Source organism: Trichomycterus rosablanca, chromosome 9 (genome assembly GCF_030014385.1).
Source record: "Trichomycterus rosablanca isolate fTriRos1 chromosome 9, fTriRos1.hap1, whole genome shotgun sequence".
Taxonomy (NCBI): Eukaryota; Metazoa; Chordata; class Actinopteri; order Siluriformes; family Trichomycteridae; genus Trichomycterus; species Trichomycterus rosablanca.
The window spans coordinates 5,471,033-5,489,372 of NC_085996.1; the positions used below are offsets into that span (position 1 = coordinate 5,471,033).

The 18,340-nt window shown below is 45.5% G+C and overlaps 1 protein-coding gene across 2 annotated transcripts in view; it reads right to left on the reverse strand.

Annotated features, from left to right (window-relative positions):
* Nucleotides 1–18,340, reverse strand: part of arid1b (AT-rich interactive domain 1B) — a 73,598-nt gene that overhangs the window by 11,596 nt on the left and 43,662 nt on the right. Inside the window, exons 7-14 of one of the 2 annotated variants that reach the window (XM_063001728.1) lie at nucleotides 16,092–16,262; nucleotides 7,894–8,230; nucleotides 7,485–7,613; nucleotides 6,477–6,604; nucleotides 4,747–4,856; nucleotides 2,166–2,306; nucleotides 654–863; nucleotides 340–550 (exon numbers count right to left, since the gene is read on the reverse strand). In XM_063001728.1, coding sequence (XP_062857798.1) covers nucleotides 340–550; nucleotides 654–863; nucleotides 2,166–2,306; nucleotides 4,747–4,856; nucleotides 6,477–6,604; nucleotides 7,485–7,613; nucleotides 7,894–8,230; nucleotides 16,092–16,262 — 1,437 coding nt within the window. The remainder of the gene's footprint in view (nucleotides 1–339; nucleotides 551–653; nucleotides 864–2,165; nucleotides 2,307–4,746; nucleotides 4,857–6,476; nucleotides 6,605–7,484; nucleotides 7,614–7,893; nucleotides 8,231–16,091; nucleotides 16,263–18,340) is intronic. The other variant, XM_063001729.1, reaches the window with a different exon arrangement.

Consider the following 18,340-nt stretch of genomic DNA (forward strand, 5'->3'; position numbering starts at 1 on the left):
GGCCCTTGAGCAAGGTCCTTAACCCTCAATTGCTCAGAATGTATACTGTCACACTACTGTAAGTCGCTTTGGATAAAGTATCAGGAGAAGGAGGATGAGGATGGAGAACATGCTAGTGGTTGGATGTTCAGGATGTTTTCTGATCACACCACCACCACTAAGACCAGGGTCTGAATCTCAGCACTGCTATCAGCCAGCCGGGCAACTACACAGACATGATTGGCTATGTCTGAGGAGGGGAAGACCTCCGAAGCCTCTCGATTGGTGCCCTGTCCTGTCCTGTTCCATGTAAATTTTCAGCTTTTATCCAAAGTACAGGAGGGGTCAGTCTGACTCTACCTGGCGAGGGAGGCTGGATCTTCGGCTGCTGCAGCTTCTTGCCGTCTGCGGTGTTGAAGGCGTCTGGAGGAGGCTCCTCACCGCGCTCCACTTTACACTCGTAGGCGAACAGGAACTGGATGTACTGCTTCTTCAAAGAGCTGGCCGAGCTGCTGGACGTGCCCACGTTTAGGAGACCGGAGAGCTCTCGCCATTTCTTGTTCTTGTTTACCTGTTCAGAGAGAGGTAGCGGCACACATGAAGTCTCTCCATCACTAACATTCATTTATGCAAATAAGAAATGCACTGAAATAACCCAGGCTGCGTCTACTCACCATCGCCAGGCCGCCGATGTCACGTACACACAGGTAAAAGCGGCACAGGTCTAGGGGTTTCTTGCCCACGGCAGGGATGTTGGGCACAGGCGTGCCCCTCTCTTCCATAAAGGCCAGGTATCGGTCCACCCAGCCTCTCCTCTCTGGCTCGCTGCCCATCTCATATAGGCGTGTGATCTTCTCAGTGGTCATGGGCGCAGAGCTCAGCTTCTACAGGACACACAAGGGTCTAAATGACCTAAATCTACCATGGGGACCGTGAGATCTTCAGCATGCACACTGATGTAAATCAAACAGCCAAAAGTATGTAGACACCTGATTGTGACCACGTTTGTCTAAAAACACAGGCATTCATTCAACATTTCTGGAAAGACTTTCCACAAGACTTTGGGACTACGTCCAAGGAAAGTTGAGCCCATTCAGTTGATTATTTGCCAGGTCAGACTTTCCAAAGATATTCCATAAGGCTGAGGTCAAGGCTTTGTGCAGACCACTGGAGTTCGTCCACACAAACTGTCAGATCATGTTTCATTTATTTACATTTGTGGACACTTATAACAGTGACAGTATACAATCTAATGAATTGAGTGTTAAGGGCCTTGCTTAAGGGCCCAACAGTTGCAACCTGATAGTGCTGCACCAGGCATAGGAAATGTGTCAGTGAAGGCTTACTAGACTATAATCAGAAGTTTGCTGGTTCAAGTTCCAGCTCTGGCAAGATGCTGATAGTATTTCGTTATACTGTACAACCCTGTACATGTAAAATGACAATAAACTTTAATTAAATTGAATTAAATAAAAGCATCTGCTAAATGCCGTGACCGTTCCTAAACTGTTAGTGGGCTCAAACTCAATAATTACATGGGGTGTCCACATAATTTTAGCCACAAGGTATATTTTCCAGGTGCCAACTCAATTGACAGCAAAGGATTTTTAACATGTATATAAAAAATTAACTTTACGTTACACCTTGTAAACCACAGTGGGACCAGATTGCCACCATTTTAATTAAGTTCATTTCGTTTTGTGTTTTGTTTTCATGAATTTGATGTTTTGATAAATTTGATCTGTTGCCCGGGTCGCAGTAAAAATCATGAAGAAAATGTGGGTCACTTAAAAAAGTTTAAAAAGCCCTGATCTAGCGTGTGCAAACTGTTGGACAAAAATAATATGAAATTTCGCAGACCACAAACCGGAAATTGTTCTTGAAATGCCAGTTTTTTTATGGATTACAACACTAGTCTGTATTTACTGCTGAGAAACGACACTGAAAAAATAATAACAATCTGTGAGCAACATTTCACATCGAGAGTCGAGACTCGAAGCATCAAGACTGAAATCCAAACACAAGAGTGTAATATGGGGGGGGGGGGGGGGGGGGGGGACAAATATTTGAAAAGGAGACAGAAAGAAAGCAGAGCGAGAGAGAGAGAGAGAGAGAGAGAGAGAGAGAGAGAGAGAGAGAGAGAGAGAGAAACGAGAGAGGAATGCAGACGAGCCGGTGGCACTCACGGGGCTGGTGGGGGTCTTTGGCCAGGCCGGACTGCTAATGCTGTCACTGTCATCTCCGTGATTAGAGGACAGACTAGCAGGGCTGGGGGACAGGGGGGACGGGGTGGGGGGCTGAGACACACAGTGCGAGCTGGAGCTGTCCTGTCACAGAGAAGGAAAGAAGGACGAGTGCGCACACACACACACACACACACACACACAGGCACACACGATGAGAGACGACTTGAGCCAAGCGGGATTTCAATGACCCTGTTTGTTTCTTATTTCTGTCTCACACTCACAGCAGTGACTCCTGCACAAAGTTCATACACTGTATGTCCAAAAGTATTTGGACACCTGACCATTTCAAAAACAAACAATAATAAAACAGAGTGACCTCTAGGTGATGTTGTCAGCTATTTATTTATTTATTTAGGAATTTTAAAGTCATGTTTTGCACACGTTCGGCACTGTGGCTCGGTGGGTAGCACTGCCGCCTCACAGCAAGAAGGTCCCGGGTTCGATCCCTTTCTGTGTGGAGTTTGCATGTTCTCCGTGTCCTTGTGGGTTTCCTCCGGGAGCTCCGGTTTCCTCCCACAGTCCAAAAACATGCAGTCAGGTTAATTGGAGACCTATAGGTGAATGGGTGTGTGTATGAGCCCCACAGACACGGGGAGAACATGCAAACACAGAAAGGATTCGAACCCAGGACCTTCTTGCTGTCAGTGCTACCCACCGAGCAACCGTGCCGCCCTTCTGGCAAGTAGAAAAACAGCAGCTCTTCTGAGAGGGCTTCTCACAAGACTGTGGGAATTTGTGCCCAGTCGTTTAAAAGCCTCAGTCGATGTTCCAGTTCTGTGTTTCTATATAGAGCTCGCTTTATAGAGTCATGCTGGAACAGGACAGGACCTTCCCTAAACTGTTACTGTTGCTTTCCTTTATATAACTGATTTAATACACTTCTTAACGATTGTTGGCCAGCATTGATGTTGTACATGGGCAGGTTGGCAATGAGATAGGGGGAAGAAGGAGGGGAATTTGACATGTCTAAATATTAAAATGAAACATATAAAACATCTGCTGGAACATGGAAGACTTGTCCATTGCCAAGCAAGTTTTAAATTGCCATGAGGTTAAAAGGCTGCAAAGCTCCTGGTCTCCGTACATCATGCGAGCTTTACTAAACGTCGACCTGGTGAGATTAGTCAGCGTTTCAACTCCGTGCCTGCACGGTAAACCGCCGGTCAGCCGTTACACTCGACGGTGAGTCTGGTGCACATGCATATCAAGTCGAAAACGCACAGCAACCTGCAACCTGAGCGTTCAGTAACAGCACAAGATGCTCTTTGGAACGTTGTGGAATCATGCTGGGAGAAAATGGATCATAGGATTGTGGACAGACCATTGGAGTCCATGCAGCTCTTTTTTTTACTTTTGTTTTTGGGCACCACTGTGCAACATCTACCATAAAGATGATCTTTGTGGGTATACAATGACAGACTGTAGTGTATTTGTTACATCAAAGGAAAGAAACCCCTATAGGACCCCCACTGACATGATAATGTTGGGTGATGGAGCTCAGTAACAACATGGTAGTGTGTGTATGGTAACAACATGGAAGTGTATGTTATTCTGGTATTAGTGCAGCAGGTGCAGTAGTGTTGTTGGGATTTTTAAATAGTATTTATATTTACTGGACACTTTTTGATTACAAGATGCTGTTGACTTTATATTTTTGGTTGGGCATCGATCTCCCAACCAATATCCCAACAACACTGCTGCACCTGCTATACTCATACTAGAACAGCAGACGCTACTGTCTTATTACCAGTGTTATGTTGGCACCATTGCAGTGCTGGGAATGATCCATCACCCAATTAATATGTAATCAGTAGGGGCAGGGGTAGCTTAGAGGTTAAGGTACTGGACTAGTAATCAGAAGGTTGCCGGGTTAACCCCACCACTGCTAAATTGCCACTGTTGGGTCCCTGAGCAAGGCCCTTAATTCTCAAGTGCTTGAATTGTATCCAGTCATAATTGTAAGTCGTATATGGGTCCCATGAGGGTCTTTTTCTAATGATGGACAGTGTCAAAGGGGTGTATATGAGGTCTGTGCGAAAATCTAGTGAGCTGCCTTGCTGCCTTCTATTTACCTGGGCAGCTGCCTCAGAAGAGAGGATTCTAATAAGACATCAAGCTCATATTTAGATGCACGACAGTCTATGTAGAGAGATTACTATGTTTTCAGACAGACCCAATGTGTATAGAGCAACAGATGAGCTACAGTCAGTTCATCTATATGGTAGGTGTAGTTCCTAAAATGGCATATTAATATGAGTATAAGATCGCTGGGTGACTGTTTTCTGAAATAACGACAGGATTTAGTCTTGTTAGTGACTCTAGCAGAGCTTCGGTCTCTAGTGAAGCAGGACAGCACCATTAGCTGAGGTGAGCTTATCAAAAGCGCGGCGCAAGCAGGAAGCAGCGGAATAATCCCATCACCCATCATTCAAAAGCTGGAGTCGTCTGATAGGAGACCGTAATGAAGTAAAAGCAGAAGGAAACCAGAACACAAGAGGCCGAGAAGGAGACTTCGTATTACCTTAGATTTAGGTGGTTCGCTGCCGGCCATGCTGCCTTCATCCTTGGGATCTGTTCTTAGTTTATGGTCAGTGGGAGGCATCCCGTCTCCTGAGCCCAGCTGCATCGGTCCTGGACACATCACACACCCGCACACGTGTTAAAATATTAAATATTTATTATTACAAATGTAAACAATCAGCCAGTACACGGTGTCCAGAGGTTTGTGTTGCAAGCAAGTAATACAAGCACATAGTGACCACATTGCAGTTAAGATACTGGGCTGGTCATTGAAAGGTCGCTGGTTCAAACCTCACCACTGCCAGGTTGTCACTGTTGGGCCCTTGAGCAAGGCCCTTAACCCTCAATTGCTTAGACAATATGCTGTCACGAAAATGTAAATGTAAAGCATAATGCAATCTAATGCTGCTCTTTACATTGCACGGTAGCCCACAGTACAATACGGTACACTTACAAGTCCAGAACTATCTGCTACTGTATGAGTAGTGCCAAACTCGTAAATCGCTGAATTTCACAGCAAATTGCATATTACACGGAAAAGGGCCCTACAAATGAGCTATCGCCTGTTTCCAGTTGCACAAGGGTACTTATGAAAGCACAGGCCTGATGAATGATGGGTGTCCTATTCGATCACTGACAGTAATAAGAATGGGGTGTCGACTAGAGATGGAAGGATCGATCGGCTATGTATCGACATCGGCCGATTTTTAATCAAAATATGCGATCAGCGATCAACCGATACTTCTCAAATGTAGCCCAAGAGCCGATCGCGAGCGGCTGAAGAAACAGTTTATGGTGTTCAGCTGCATGTGCGGACAGAAAACATGTCGTCAGTCTGGCAGTTTTTTACCGTATATGAAATATGCCTTTAAAGCTCAACATTAAGAACCAGTAAGTCCGTTGGGCAGATGGGACTTTTCCCCATTAAAACAGGCCCAGTTGTTTAATTTTATATAGCTGCTGTTATATTTCATCTATAATTAATTCAAGACCTATGACAACTGCGCGATTTTAGTGACGCTATGCAGACAACATTTGTTTAATTTGCTGTTTTTCGTTTAAAAATAATTCATCATCTACATTTAATGGTTGCAGTTTTTTCGTTTTAAAATAACCCAGGGTCTGAGTTTAATGACTGCAGCTTTGACTACACTTTTCCGTGTTAAAATAATTAATGGTCTAAATTGAATGATTGCAGTATTTTAACTGTATTTGTTTGATTTACTGTTTTTTCGTTTTAATTAAGGGCTACGTTTAATTATTGCAGTATTGACTGTTTAATTTACTGTTTAAAAACAATTCGAGTTCATTTTAAAACAATTCAAGATCTACATTTAATGGTTGCAGTTTTTTCGTCTGCGTTTAATGACTGCAGTTTTGACTGCATTTATTTAATTTACTTTTTTCGTTTTAAATTCATTAATGGTCTAAATATAATCATTGCAATATTGGCTGTATTTGTTTGATTTACTTTGTTTATTTACTGCTAATTTTGTTAAAGATATTATGCTGTTTCACATGAGTTCGTTAAAAATGGTAATAAACCAGTTTAGACCATGTTTCATGTCTTGCTTGCGCTACAAATTGCATGTTGCCCTGCCGTGGCATACAGCCCCGCCCTCGATCGGTATCGGCTATCGGCTGATTGTGCTGAAAGGTGATCGGCGATCGGAATCAGCCTCAAAAACACCGATCGGTCCATCTCTAGTGTCGACACATTCGAGCTCTTACCTGACGGCATGTTACTGTACGGAGGGCTCTGCATGTTCATTCTACTCAAGTTGGCTCCCGGTGGTGGATTATAAGGGCCTCCTGGACCCATACCACCCATCATGGGCCCACCTGGATACCCGCCTGACCTGCAGAACCGAGACACAGGCAGAAAAAGTCGTTTCATTATTTACATTAGTTAGACGATGAGGACTGAAGAGTACTGAGTAGTTCAGGGCGGCGGTGTGCACACAGGAGCAGAGCGACAATCCAAGCAGCAATGCGTTTAGTCTGGTGTGGCATTAACACCTCTGTAGTCCACAAAAGGGAAGTGGGATTTTGGGAAGTTGGAGGAAACTCACATGGACAGAACATGCCAAACGCTGAGGAACCGAGGCCAGGACAATCACTCTTTATGTGCAGTTTGTTTATATATCAAAATAAATGAGCTCGTGTAAAACACACTAGCACACCAGTGCTGAGCTCTAGAGCCCTCGAGTTCGAATCTCAGCTGTGCTATCAGCCGGCTGAGCGCCTGCACAAACACATGACTGTGTACAGACTGTGTGCCTTTAGAGGCAGGGACTGAAACGTGTTCCTTGACTGGGCGATTCCGACCTCTATTGACCGGCTGAATTGCCGTTAATGTGGACGAATACAAGGGGGGCGCTGCGTGTGCCGATGGAAGGGTGGCGGCAGCTCCGTTTGGGCCAAAGATGGGAAAAAATCTAATTATTGATTATGAAAAAAACAAATTGTAGACTCTGAATGCAAGAACTGGTTTATTAGGTCTATAAATCCTTAAAAATGTGGACACCAGTCTACATATTAAATAAACCCAGAACAACACAGCAGTGCTCAGACCAGGCTTGAAGCTTTCCCAGTTCAGCCAGTAGGTTAGTTACGCTAACCAGACCAGGTTTGCAGGCGCGTAAAGCCTCGGCGCGGACACACAACTGTTAGTCAGAAGAAGCAGCAGGATCTGAGAAGCACAATCAGCAGGCTTTGAAGAGCTCCGGTTGCACCTACCCGTAATGCTCGGGCTCAGGCTGGCCCGGGCCGCTGGCATAAAGGCTGGCGTGATGCTGGGGGAAATGGGGAGGAGCGAACGGGCTTGGCCGCGCACCTGGGTACACGGGGGACCTGGTGTATGGAGGCCTACGGTAGGGAGCAACAGCAGCCTCAGTAAACACGCTACCTCAATCAAAGCACTTAAAACATCTGTCTTACATCTGTCTTTTATCTTTTGATACTGGGACACTTCGACAAAGATCACCTCTCTTACACCTGATTATTTCTTACTTTTAATCCTCTATTTATTAGCTTTTACAATCCAGTCGTGTCCAATAGGAGCTAATCTCTCTCTCAAACCCTGTTTCAGCCGTTGTCCCGCCCCCTACAGACACACCCGTCGGTAAAACAGACTCTGTGCTTTTACCTGGCTGATCCGGGTAGGTGGGGGTTCTGTGGGGAAGGTGCGGCGCCGCTGTCGTGGGGTTTGCGAGTGCCTGTGGGTGGAGGCGGGCCCATGCCAGGCCCTGCAGACTGGGGCATGCTGGGAGAGGTAGGTGCCATGCTGCTAGAGCCCGCTGTGTACGGTCGTCCTCCCCCCGGCTGGGCAGGGGCCCTCGAGGCTGGCATCGAGCCGCAGGGCTGTCCGGGTCCCTGGCCGTGCATGGGGCTGCCGGCGTTCATGCCCAGGCTCATGCCGGGTCCGGGGCCGCTGTAGCTGGGGCCCGGCGCGCCGCCGTAGCTGGGTGGACGGGGATAATTACCTGAAAGCGAACACAGAAAGATGGATCCTGTTTAGTAGTGCCTCGATAGTATTTACCGGCGGCTCTGTAGTGTTTATTGGCAGCTTTGTGTTGTTTACAGCCAGCTCTGAAGTGTTTACCGGTGTCTCTGTACCGTATTCCATAAAAGCGCTGGCTTTACTTGTCAGAGGAAGTGTGGAGAGCACAGGGGAACTGTAGACCCAACCAGGGAGGGTGCAAAAAGGAGGACAAGCCACATAAAATAATGTTTTAATTCACAGCATCGGCTGTATATAAATCCCATTTTTGGGTATTCCCAATCCCACTCTGAGGGATCTTAAGTTAATATTATTTAAATGATGCATCACTGCAATAAAGAAGAAGTGCAAATCCACCAGGAAAAGGAAGATAAATAAATAAATTGAAAATCCATGGAAAAGGAAATAAAGAAATAAATGATGGAATGCGGTGTGATCTGGGAGGGCATTAGCCGGTGCTTTTATTTCCCTCGGCGTGGACTATTAAAGGGGCATCATGGTTTTTCGAGCTCTGCATTCTTTCATGTCCTCATTTCTAGAGCGGACATTAGGACGTTAGGACCGGCCGGGCTCCGCGGGAGGCGAGGCGGGACGGGCAGCAGAAAGGCACTTCGTCAGCAGGTTTTGCGCAGCGCTGAACGAACGTTCCTCGTGATGGTCGTGGGACCGAGAGAGTCGGATCTTAATGAGCTGTGCCTATTGCTGACGAGCTACGAGGGAGACATGAGCGCAGCCGGCTGATTGCTCTGAGATCTGAGCTTCACCTGAGCGGCACCGCGTCCCGCATTCCCGCTGAAATCCGGCACGCGTTATTACACGTGGAGATTTGCCAAGTGGCAACTTCAGGCGCAATTAAAAAAGGAATTTTCGCTCAGGCTGAAGCTGTCAAAATACCTTCCGACCATGTTTTTTATTTATTTTATTTTTTTTCGCACACGGAGTCCCACAGGAAATTAGAGGCCTTAGAAAGAAACACATTTTCTAAAAATATATGAATCGGGTCGAGAAGGAGTCGCTATTGTTTGCCAGTGCTGCAAATATTCCACGTCTCGAACCCTAACAAGCTCGTCAGCTTCTACCTTTTATCCTTCCGGAGCCTGGCAGCACCCTAGAGCGCTGCCAATTACAGGGAGAAGCTCCGGCACTGTCAGCCGCTCGACGCTGCATGTCTGGCTTCCTGTAATCCCACAATGCCCCGGAGGCATCGGGAGGCACGGTGCCACTGATTTTCAGAGATGCAGGACAGCTGCCTCCGCTACAGTGCCTAAAGATAACCTCAAGCTTGGCACCTGAGAGCTTTAAATTGCCGCATCTGAACAAGCTAAAAAAAAACGCAGACGCTGATGGTGAGCCGAACTTGCCGTGATGACGGGAGCCGTTTCTCCCAAACAAAAACGAACGAGCACCGACCCCAAACGCGTGTAACCGGCGGCCTGTGATTCTCCACGGACGTCCGTCTTTGGTACACGGTTCTGACTGAAAAGAAGGATTTTTTTTGGCTGCGTTTGCAATCGGATAATAAAAACGCGTCTTTTTTTTGGGGAAACGCGTATTCTAAGGACAAACGATTCCAAAATTCCAGAGGGGGTGCAGGGCTCACCTAGGAACACTTCTACACAGCCCTTCATGCTCCAAGCATTGATATAATAAACATTTGGGCTACATGGACAAAAGTATTCGGACATCCCTTATAATTTTTTTAACTCAACAGGGGTAATAAATCAATTATAGCAACAGTTTAGGGAAGGCCCTTTCTTCTAGCATGACTGTACCCCTGTACACAAAGCAAGATCTATAAAGACATGAAGAAAACCTCAGTGTCCTGAACAGAGCCCTGACCTCAGCCCAAACAGCTCTGGAATGAACCGGAACATCAACTGAGGCTTTCTTTACTAAAGCAGAAATTCTCACAGACATACAGTAGACCCTTGACTTACGGATTTAATTGGTTCTGAAGGGCTGTTCTTAAGTTAAAATGTTTGTTAGTTAAACCTATTTTTCCCATAAGAAATAATGTAAACAGAATTAATCCGTGCCAGACCTCCCAAACCCCCCCTTACCCCTAACCTCTCTAATGTCTTAAATGCTCTTTTTTGTTATAAATACAGTGTATCACAAAAGTGAGTACACCCCTCACATTTCTGCAAATATTTTATTATATCTTTTCATGGGACAACACTATAGAAATAAAACTTGGATATAACTTAGAGTAGTCAGTGTACAACTTGTATAGCAGTGTAGATTTACTGTCTTCTGAAAATAACTCAACACACAGCCATTAATGTCTAAATGGCTGGCAACATAAGTGAGTACACCCCACAGTGAACATGTCCAAATTGTGCCCAAAGTGTCAATATTTTGTGTGACCACCATTATTATCCAGCACTGCCTTAACCCTCCTGGGCATGGAATTCACCAGAGCTGCACAGGTTGCTACTGGAATCCTCTTCCACTCCTCCATGATGACATCACGGAGCTGGTGGATGTTAGACACCTTGAACTCCTCCACCTTCCACTTGAGGATGTGCCACAGGTGCTCAATTGGGTTTAGTCCATCACCTTTACCTTCAGCTTCCTCAGCAAGGCAGTTGTCATCTTGGAGGTTGTGTTTGGGGTCGTTATCCTGTTGGAAAACTGCCATGAGGCCCAGTTTTCGAAGGGAGGGGATCATGCTCTGTTTCAGAATGTCACAGTACATGTTGGAATTCATGTTTCCCTCAATGAACTGCAGCTCCCCAGTGCCAGCAACACTCATGCAGCCCAAGACCATGATGCTACCACCACCATGCTTGACTGTAGGCAAGATACAGTTGTCTTGGTACTTCTCACCAGGGCGCCGCCACACATGCTGGACACCATCTGAGCCAAACAAGTTGATCTTGGTCTCGTCAGACCACAGGGCATTCCAGTAATCCATGTTCTTGGACTGCTTGTCTTCAGCAAACTGTTTGCAGGCTTTCTTGTGCGTCAGCTTCCTTCTGGGATGACGACCATGCAGACCGAGTTGATGCAGTGTGCGGCGTATGGTCTGAGCACTGACAGGCTGACGTCCCACGTCTTCAACCTCTGCAGCAATGCTGGCAGCACTCATGTGTCTATTTTTTAAAGCCAACCTCTGGATATGACGCCGAACACGTGGACTCAACTTCTTTGGTTGACCCTGGCGAAGCCTGTTCCGAGTGGAACCTGTCCTGGAAAACCGCTGTATGACCTTGGCCACCATGCTGTAGCTCAGTTTCAGGGTGTTAGCAATCTTCTTATAGCCCAGGCCATCTTTGTGGAGAGCAACAATTCTATTTCTCACATCCTCAGAGAGTTCTTTGCCATGAGGTGCCATGTTGAATATCCAGTGGCCAGTATGAGAGAATTGTACCCAAAACACCAAATTTAACAGCCCTGCTCCCCATTTACACCTGGGACCTTGACACATGACACCAGGGAGGGACAACGACACATTTGGGCACAATTTGGACATGTTCACTGTGGGGTGTACTCACTTATGTTGCCAGCTATTTAGACATTAATGGCTGTGTGTTGAGTTATTTTCAGAAGACAGTAAATCTACACTGCTATACAAGCTGTACACTGACTACTCTAAGTTATATCCAAGTTTCATGTCTATAGTGTTGTCCCATGAAAAGATATAATGAAATATTTGCAGAAATGTGAGGGGTGTACTCACTTTTGTGATACACTGTACACGTATATTTTCCCTTAAATCTTAAATTATAGAATAGACATTCCTGTAATAAACAATAATAAACAGCAATACACAGTAGTGCTGTACTGTACATAAAAACACACATCACATTTCAGTACAGTACGTGTGCTATACCATACACCATAATACATTTCCTTCTTTTTATATAAAATGTATCTACCAGAAACAACAATAACTCTCATATTTCTCTATTATTTCCTTCTTTATTTCAATAGTGTTGTATTTTGTAGGTGTAATTGCACGAAATAATAAATTCCTTCTTCTCTCTCACTCACTGTCCCCTCTGTCTGATACACAGTGACACCTACTGGTAGGAGTAATTATACAACAACTAATAGTAATAGATTTGTTTATTTTCTCAACACTAAGCTTTCTCTGCACATTCTTTGGGGCCATTTTAATATAGAATTTTATAAAATATAAAAAAACCACAGAAAAAACACCATCTGCTGTCTGAATGTTCGCTCACTATATATATATATACAGTATATATACAGTGTATCACAAAAGTGAGTACACCCCTCACATTTCTGCAGATATTTAAGTATATCTTTTCATGGGACAACACTGACAAAATGACACTTTGACACAATGAAAAGTAGTCTGTGTGCAGCTTATATAACAGTGTAAATTTATTCTTCCCTCAAAATAACTCAATATACAGCCATTAATGTCTAAACCACCGGCAACAAAAGTGAGTACACCCCTAAGAGACTACACCCCTAAATGTCCAAATTGAGCACTACTTGTCATTTTCCCTCCAAAATGTCATGTGATTTGTTAGTGTTACTAGGTCTCAGGTGTGCATAGGGAGCAGGTGTGTTCAATTTAGTAGTACAGCTCTCACACTCTCTCATACTGGTCACTGAAAGTTCCAACATGGCACCTCATGGCAAAGAACTCTCTGAGGATCTTAAAAGACGAATTGTTGCGCTACATGAAGGATGGCCAAGGCTACAAGAAGATTGCCAACACCCTGAAACTGAGCTGCAGCACAGTGGCCAAGATCATCCAGCGTTTTAAAAGAGCAGGGTCCACTCAGAAAAGACCTCGCGTTGGTCGTCCAAAGAAGCTGAGTGCACGTGCTCAGCGTCACATCCAACTGCTGTCTTTGAAAGATAGGCGCAGGAGTGCTGTCAGCATTGCTGCAGAGATTGAAAAGGTGGGGGGTCAGCCTGTCAGTGCTCAGACCATATGCCGCACACTACATCAAATTGGTCTTCATGGCTGTCCCCCCTGAAGGAAGCCTCTTCTGAAGTCTCTACACAAGAAAGCCCGCAAACAGTTTGCTGAAGACATGTCAACAAAGGACATGGATTACTGGAACCATGTCCTATGGTCTGATGAGACCAAGATTAATTTGTTTGGTTCAGATGGTCTCAAGCATGTGTGGCGGCAATCAGGTGAGGAGTACAAAGATAAGTGTGTCATGCCTACAGTCAAGCATGGTGGTGGGAATGCCATGGTCTGGGGCTGCATGAGTGCAGCAGGTGTTGGGGAGTTACATTTCATTGAGGGACACATGAACTCCAATATGTACTGTGAAATACTGAAGCAGAGCATGATCCCCTCCCTCCGGAAACTGGGTCGCAGGGCAGTGTTCCAGCATGATAATGACCCCAAACACACCTCTAAGACGACCACTGCTTTATTGAAGAGGCTGAGGGTAAAGGTGATGGACTGGCCAAGCATGTCTCCAGACCTAAACCCAATAGAACATCTTTGGGGCATCCTCAAACGGAAGGTGGAGGAGCGCAAAGTCTCGAATATCCGCCAGCTCCGTGATGTCGTCATGGAGGAGTGGAAAAGCATTCCAGTGGCAACCTGTGAAGCTCTGGTAAACTCCATGCCCAGGAAAGTTAAGGCAGTTCTGGGAAATAATGGTGGCCACACAAAATATTGACACTTCAGGAACTTTCACTAAGGGGTGTACTCACTTTTGTTGTCGGTGGTTTAGACATTAATGGCTGTATATTGAGTTATTTTGAGGGAAGAATAAATTTACACTGTTATATAAGCTGCACACAGACTACTTTTCATTGTGTCAAAGTGTCATTTTGTCAGTGTTGTCCCATGAAAAGATATACTTAAATATCTGCAGAAATGTGAGGGGTGTACTCACTTTTGTGATACACTGTATATATATATATAGAGAGAGAGAGAGACGGTCGATTTGTTCGTGACGTCACGTGTTTCGTGAATTTGTCGGTTTGTAATCTGAAATTTGTTCGTACGTCAAGTTGAAAAGATCATTCGTAACCCAAAACGTTCGTATGGTAAACCGTTCGTAACTTAAGGGTCGACTGGACTTCAAAGTCTTGTGCGAAACCTAGTTCTAGCTAAAAAGGTCACACTCTATTTTAATACCATTTGTGTTTGAAACGGGACGTCTGACAAGCTCATGGTCAGGTGTCCAAATACTTTTGGCCGTGTGGTGTCTGCCTATACGGCTGCTCCCGTCAGGGTACGGGTGGTACGGCGAAAGGCCTTCCCTATGCTGTCAGCACGAAGCTGAAAGTGTGTCCGAGATACCTGAACGCAACCGTTTGGAGGGGTGTCCTAATATTTTTGAAAAGATAGCGTATAACAAAGTACATACGCTTCATATGCTGTATTATCTAAATACAAATATTTGAAAGTATTTCTGAAGACGTGCGCTTACGAAAAAGCTCAATTTCTGGTCTGTCTGTTCATTAAGAATATAGACGGTTGTTTTTTATTCTTTTTACGGATAAGTAAACACACAATCGTCTCCTGTCAGCTCCTCCACACTCGACCGGCTCTGCAGATCCATCGGGTGATCACGCGTCTGTTGTTCTGAGGCAGGTGGACATTTGATAAGTCACGCTACAGGACAACAGGGACGATCGATCAGAACTGGACGGGAGCGCCGGTGACACGAGGAGAGACAGAACCGCAGATATCATTTATAACCCACGCGGGCTGGACTATCCGGGATAGATGACTGCCCGACACGACCGCATATCACAAACGGAGGAGATTCATCCACCACACGAGTGAGACAGACCGATCAGCCATAACATTAAAACCACCTCCTTGTTTCTACACGCACTGTCCATTTTATCAGCTCCACTTACCATATAGAAGCACTTTGTAGTTCTACAATTACTGACTGTAGTCCGTCTGTTTCTCTACATGCTTTGTTACCCCCCTTTCATGCTGTTCTTCAATGGTCAGGACCATTCAGGATCAGGATGATTCTCAGCACTGCAGTGACACTGACATGGTGGTGGTGTGTTAGTGTGTGTTGTGCTGGTATGAGTGGATCAGACACAGCAGCGCTGCTGGAGTTTTTAAATACCGTGTCCACTCACTGTCCACTCTATTAGACACTCCTACCTAGTCGGTCCACCTTGTAGATGTAAAGTCAGAGACGATCGCTCATCTATTGCTGCTGTTTGAGTCGGTCATCTTCTAGACCTTCATCAGTGGTCACAGGACACTGCCCACGGGGCGCTGTTAGCTGGATGTTTTTGGTTGGTGGACTATTCTCAGTCCAGCAGTGACAGTGAGGTGTTTACAAACTCCAGCAGCGCTGCTGTGTCTGATCCACTCATACCAGCACAACACACACTAACACACCACCACCATGTCAGTGTCACTGCAGTGCTGAGAATCATCCACCACCTAAATAATACCTGCTCTGTGGTGGTACTGTGGGGGTCCTGACCATTAAAGAACATGCATTTTTGCCCATTGAGTCAAAAGATGAACAGCATTTGTATGGTTGGGCACTGATGTTGGTCAATTAATGTCCCAGTTCATATCAGAGCTGTTGAGTGAGGCTGAGGTCAGGGCTCTGTGCAGGACGCTGGAGTTTCTTTAAATCAGGAAAGCAGGAAAGGGCCTTCCCTAAACTGTCATGGCAACGTTTGAAGCATATTTATTTTATATAATTGTTACATGACAAGCGGTGTGTATTACTGCACACGTGTCAGAGGGGGCGTGTGTTCTTCACGGCCCTCCTCGGTCAAGAGTGGAGATGAAACAGGATCTGGAAATTGGATATGACTAAACTGGGAGGGGAAGCTGCAGCGCTGACCGAGCGTGGACCATCGAACACACACTGGCTGTAATAACGAGCTGTGAAGGTGGGTGGTACCTGAAGGGCCGTACTGTCCCTGTGGTCCGTACCCAGGCCCGGCTTGCTGGTAGGAGCCCATGCTGTGGTGCACGGGACCTCCCGGAGACTGCTGCGGGGACATTGGGGGTCCCGGCTGCTGGGGGCCACACTGAGGGCCGGGGCCACCGCGCTGCACGCTGGAGGCGAATCCTACACACACACACACACACACACACAAAAGGAGAAGACAGGAAGTGAGGACAGAGCGATGATGTCATACATTTGAGTGGGATTGGGTCATCACGAGACAACATGGGCACTGAGGACCTGAGTTCATTCCTTGCCTATGCTCGGGGCCAGGAGTTTAGCATGTTCTCACCTGGCCAAGGGGGATCATCCTACTTTTAAACTGTGTAGTAATTTATGGGCTGATAGAAATGATCATTTGTCATTATCATTGATCCTGGTCAGGGTCATGGTGTGTCCAGCTCCACTACATGCAAGACAAGAACAGACCCTGCATACACATACACACACTCACTTACAACACACTCTATAACACACACTAACACACACACACAAACTGACTCACACACACATACATACACTAACGCACACAGAATCACACACACACACACACACACTCAAAACATACACACTTACTACAACACACTCTCTAACACACACTCACATACAGACTCACACACACACTAACGCACAGTAACACACACACAGTAAGAAATATAAACGGACTCTTATACACACTCACAGACACACACACTCACTAACACACACACAGTAACACACAAACTGACTCACACACACATACACTAACACACACGGAATCACACACACTCAAAACATACACACTTACTACAACACACTCTCTAACACACACAGTAACACACACACACACTCACACACACTCACACACACTAACACACACTAACACACTAACACTCAAAAAATCACACACACATTAAGACACACGCACTGACACACACTAAAACACACAATCACAGACTCACACACACACACTAACTCACACATACACACTCAGACTCACACACACACACTAACTCACACATACACACTCACAGACTCACACACACAAACACACTCACTATCACACACACTAACACACAGCATCACACACACACTCAGTCACACACATACATACACTAACACACATGAAATCACACACACACACACACACACTCAGAACATACACACAACACACTCTCTAACACACACACTCACATACAGACACACACACACACTACCACACACTCACACATACACACTGACAAACTCTTTAACACACACACACACACAGTAACACACAAACTGACTCATACACACATACACTAACACACACGGAATCACACACACTCAAAACATACACACTTACTACAACACACTCTCTAACACACACAGTAACACACACACACACTCACACACTCTAACACACACTAACACTCAAAAAATCACACACACAGTAAGACACACGCACTGACACACACTAAAACACACACTCACAGACTCACACACACAAACACACACACTAACACACAGCATCACACACACACTCAGTCACACACATACATACACTAACATACACGAAATCACACACACACACACAAAACATACACACTTACTACAACACACTGTAACACACACACTATCACACACACACATACACACCGACATACTCACACACACTCTTTAACACACACACACACACACACAGTAACAAACACACACTGACTCACACACACTCACACATACACACTCACAGACTCAGAAACACACACTCACTATCACACACATTCTCAGACTCACGAACAGAAACTAACTGATGCAAACACACACACACACATTCACACCTGGTGGCAATTTAGAGCAGCCAATCCACCTTTTGCATGTCTAATGCACGTGGAAGTACACGCAAAATTCCTAACATACAGTGAACGGTGTGGAGAAACAAACCCACACCTTCTGCTGTGCGGCACCCACACCCTACCAGCTGCATTAATTTATCTGAAAGGTGCTCACTGGGGTTTGGGTCAGGGCTTAATACCAGGGGACGGAGCTCCTGCACAACAAACTATATTTTAAATAGAACAGTCAAGACCTTCCCTAAACTGTTGGCACAGAGATGGAAGTTGTAAGTTATACACCTGTAAACTACGGGTGTATAATGGGCTAAAACAGCTGAACTTTAGTGGGTTGGGGAAGGGAGTAGTGGAATAGTTGGCACTGTAACAGGTCCTGGTATTTCACCTAAA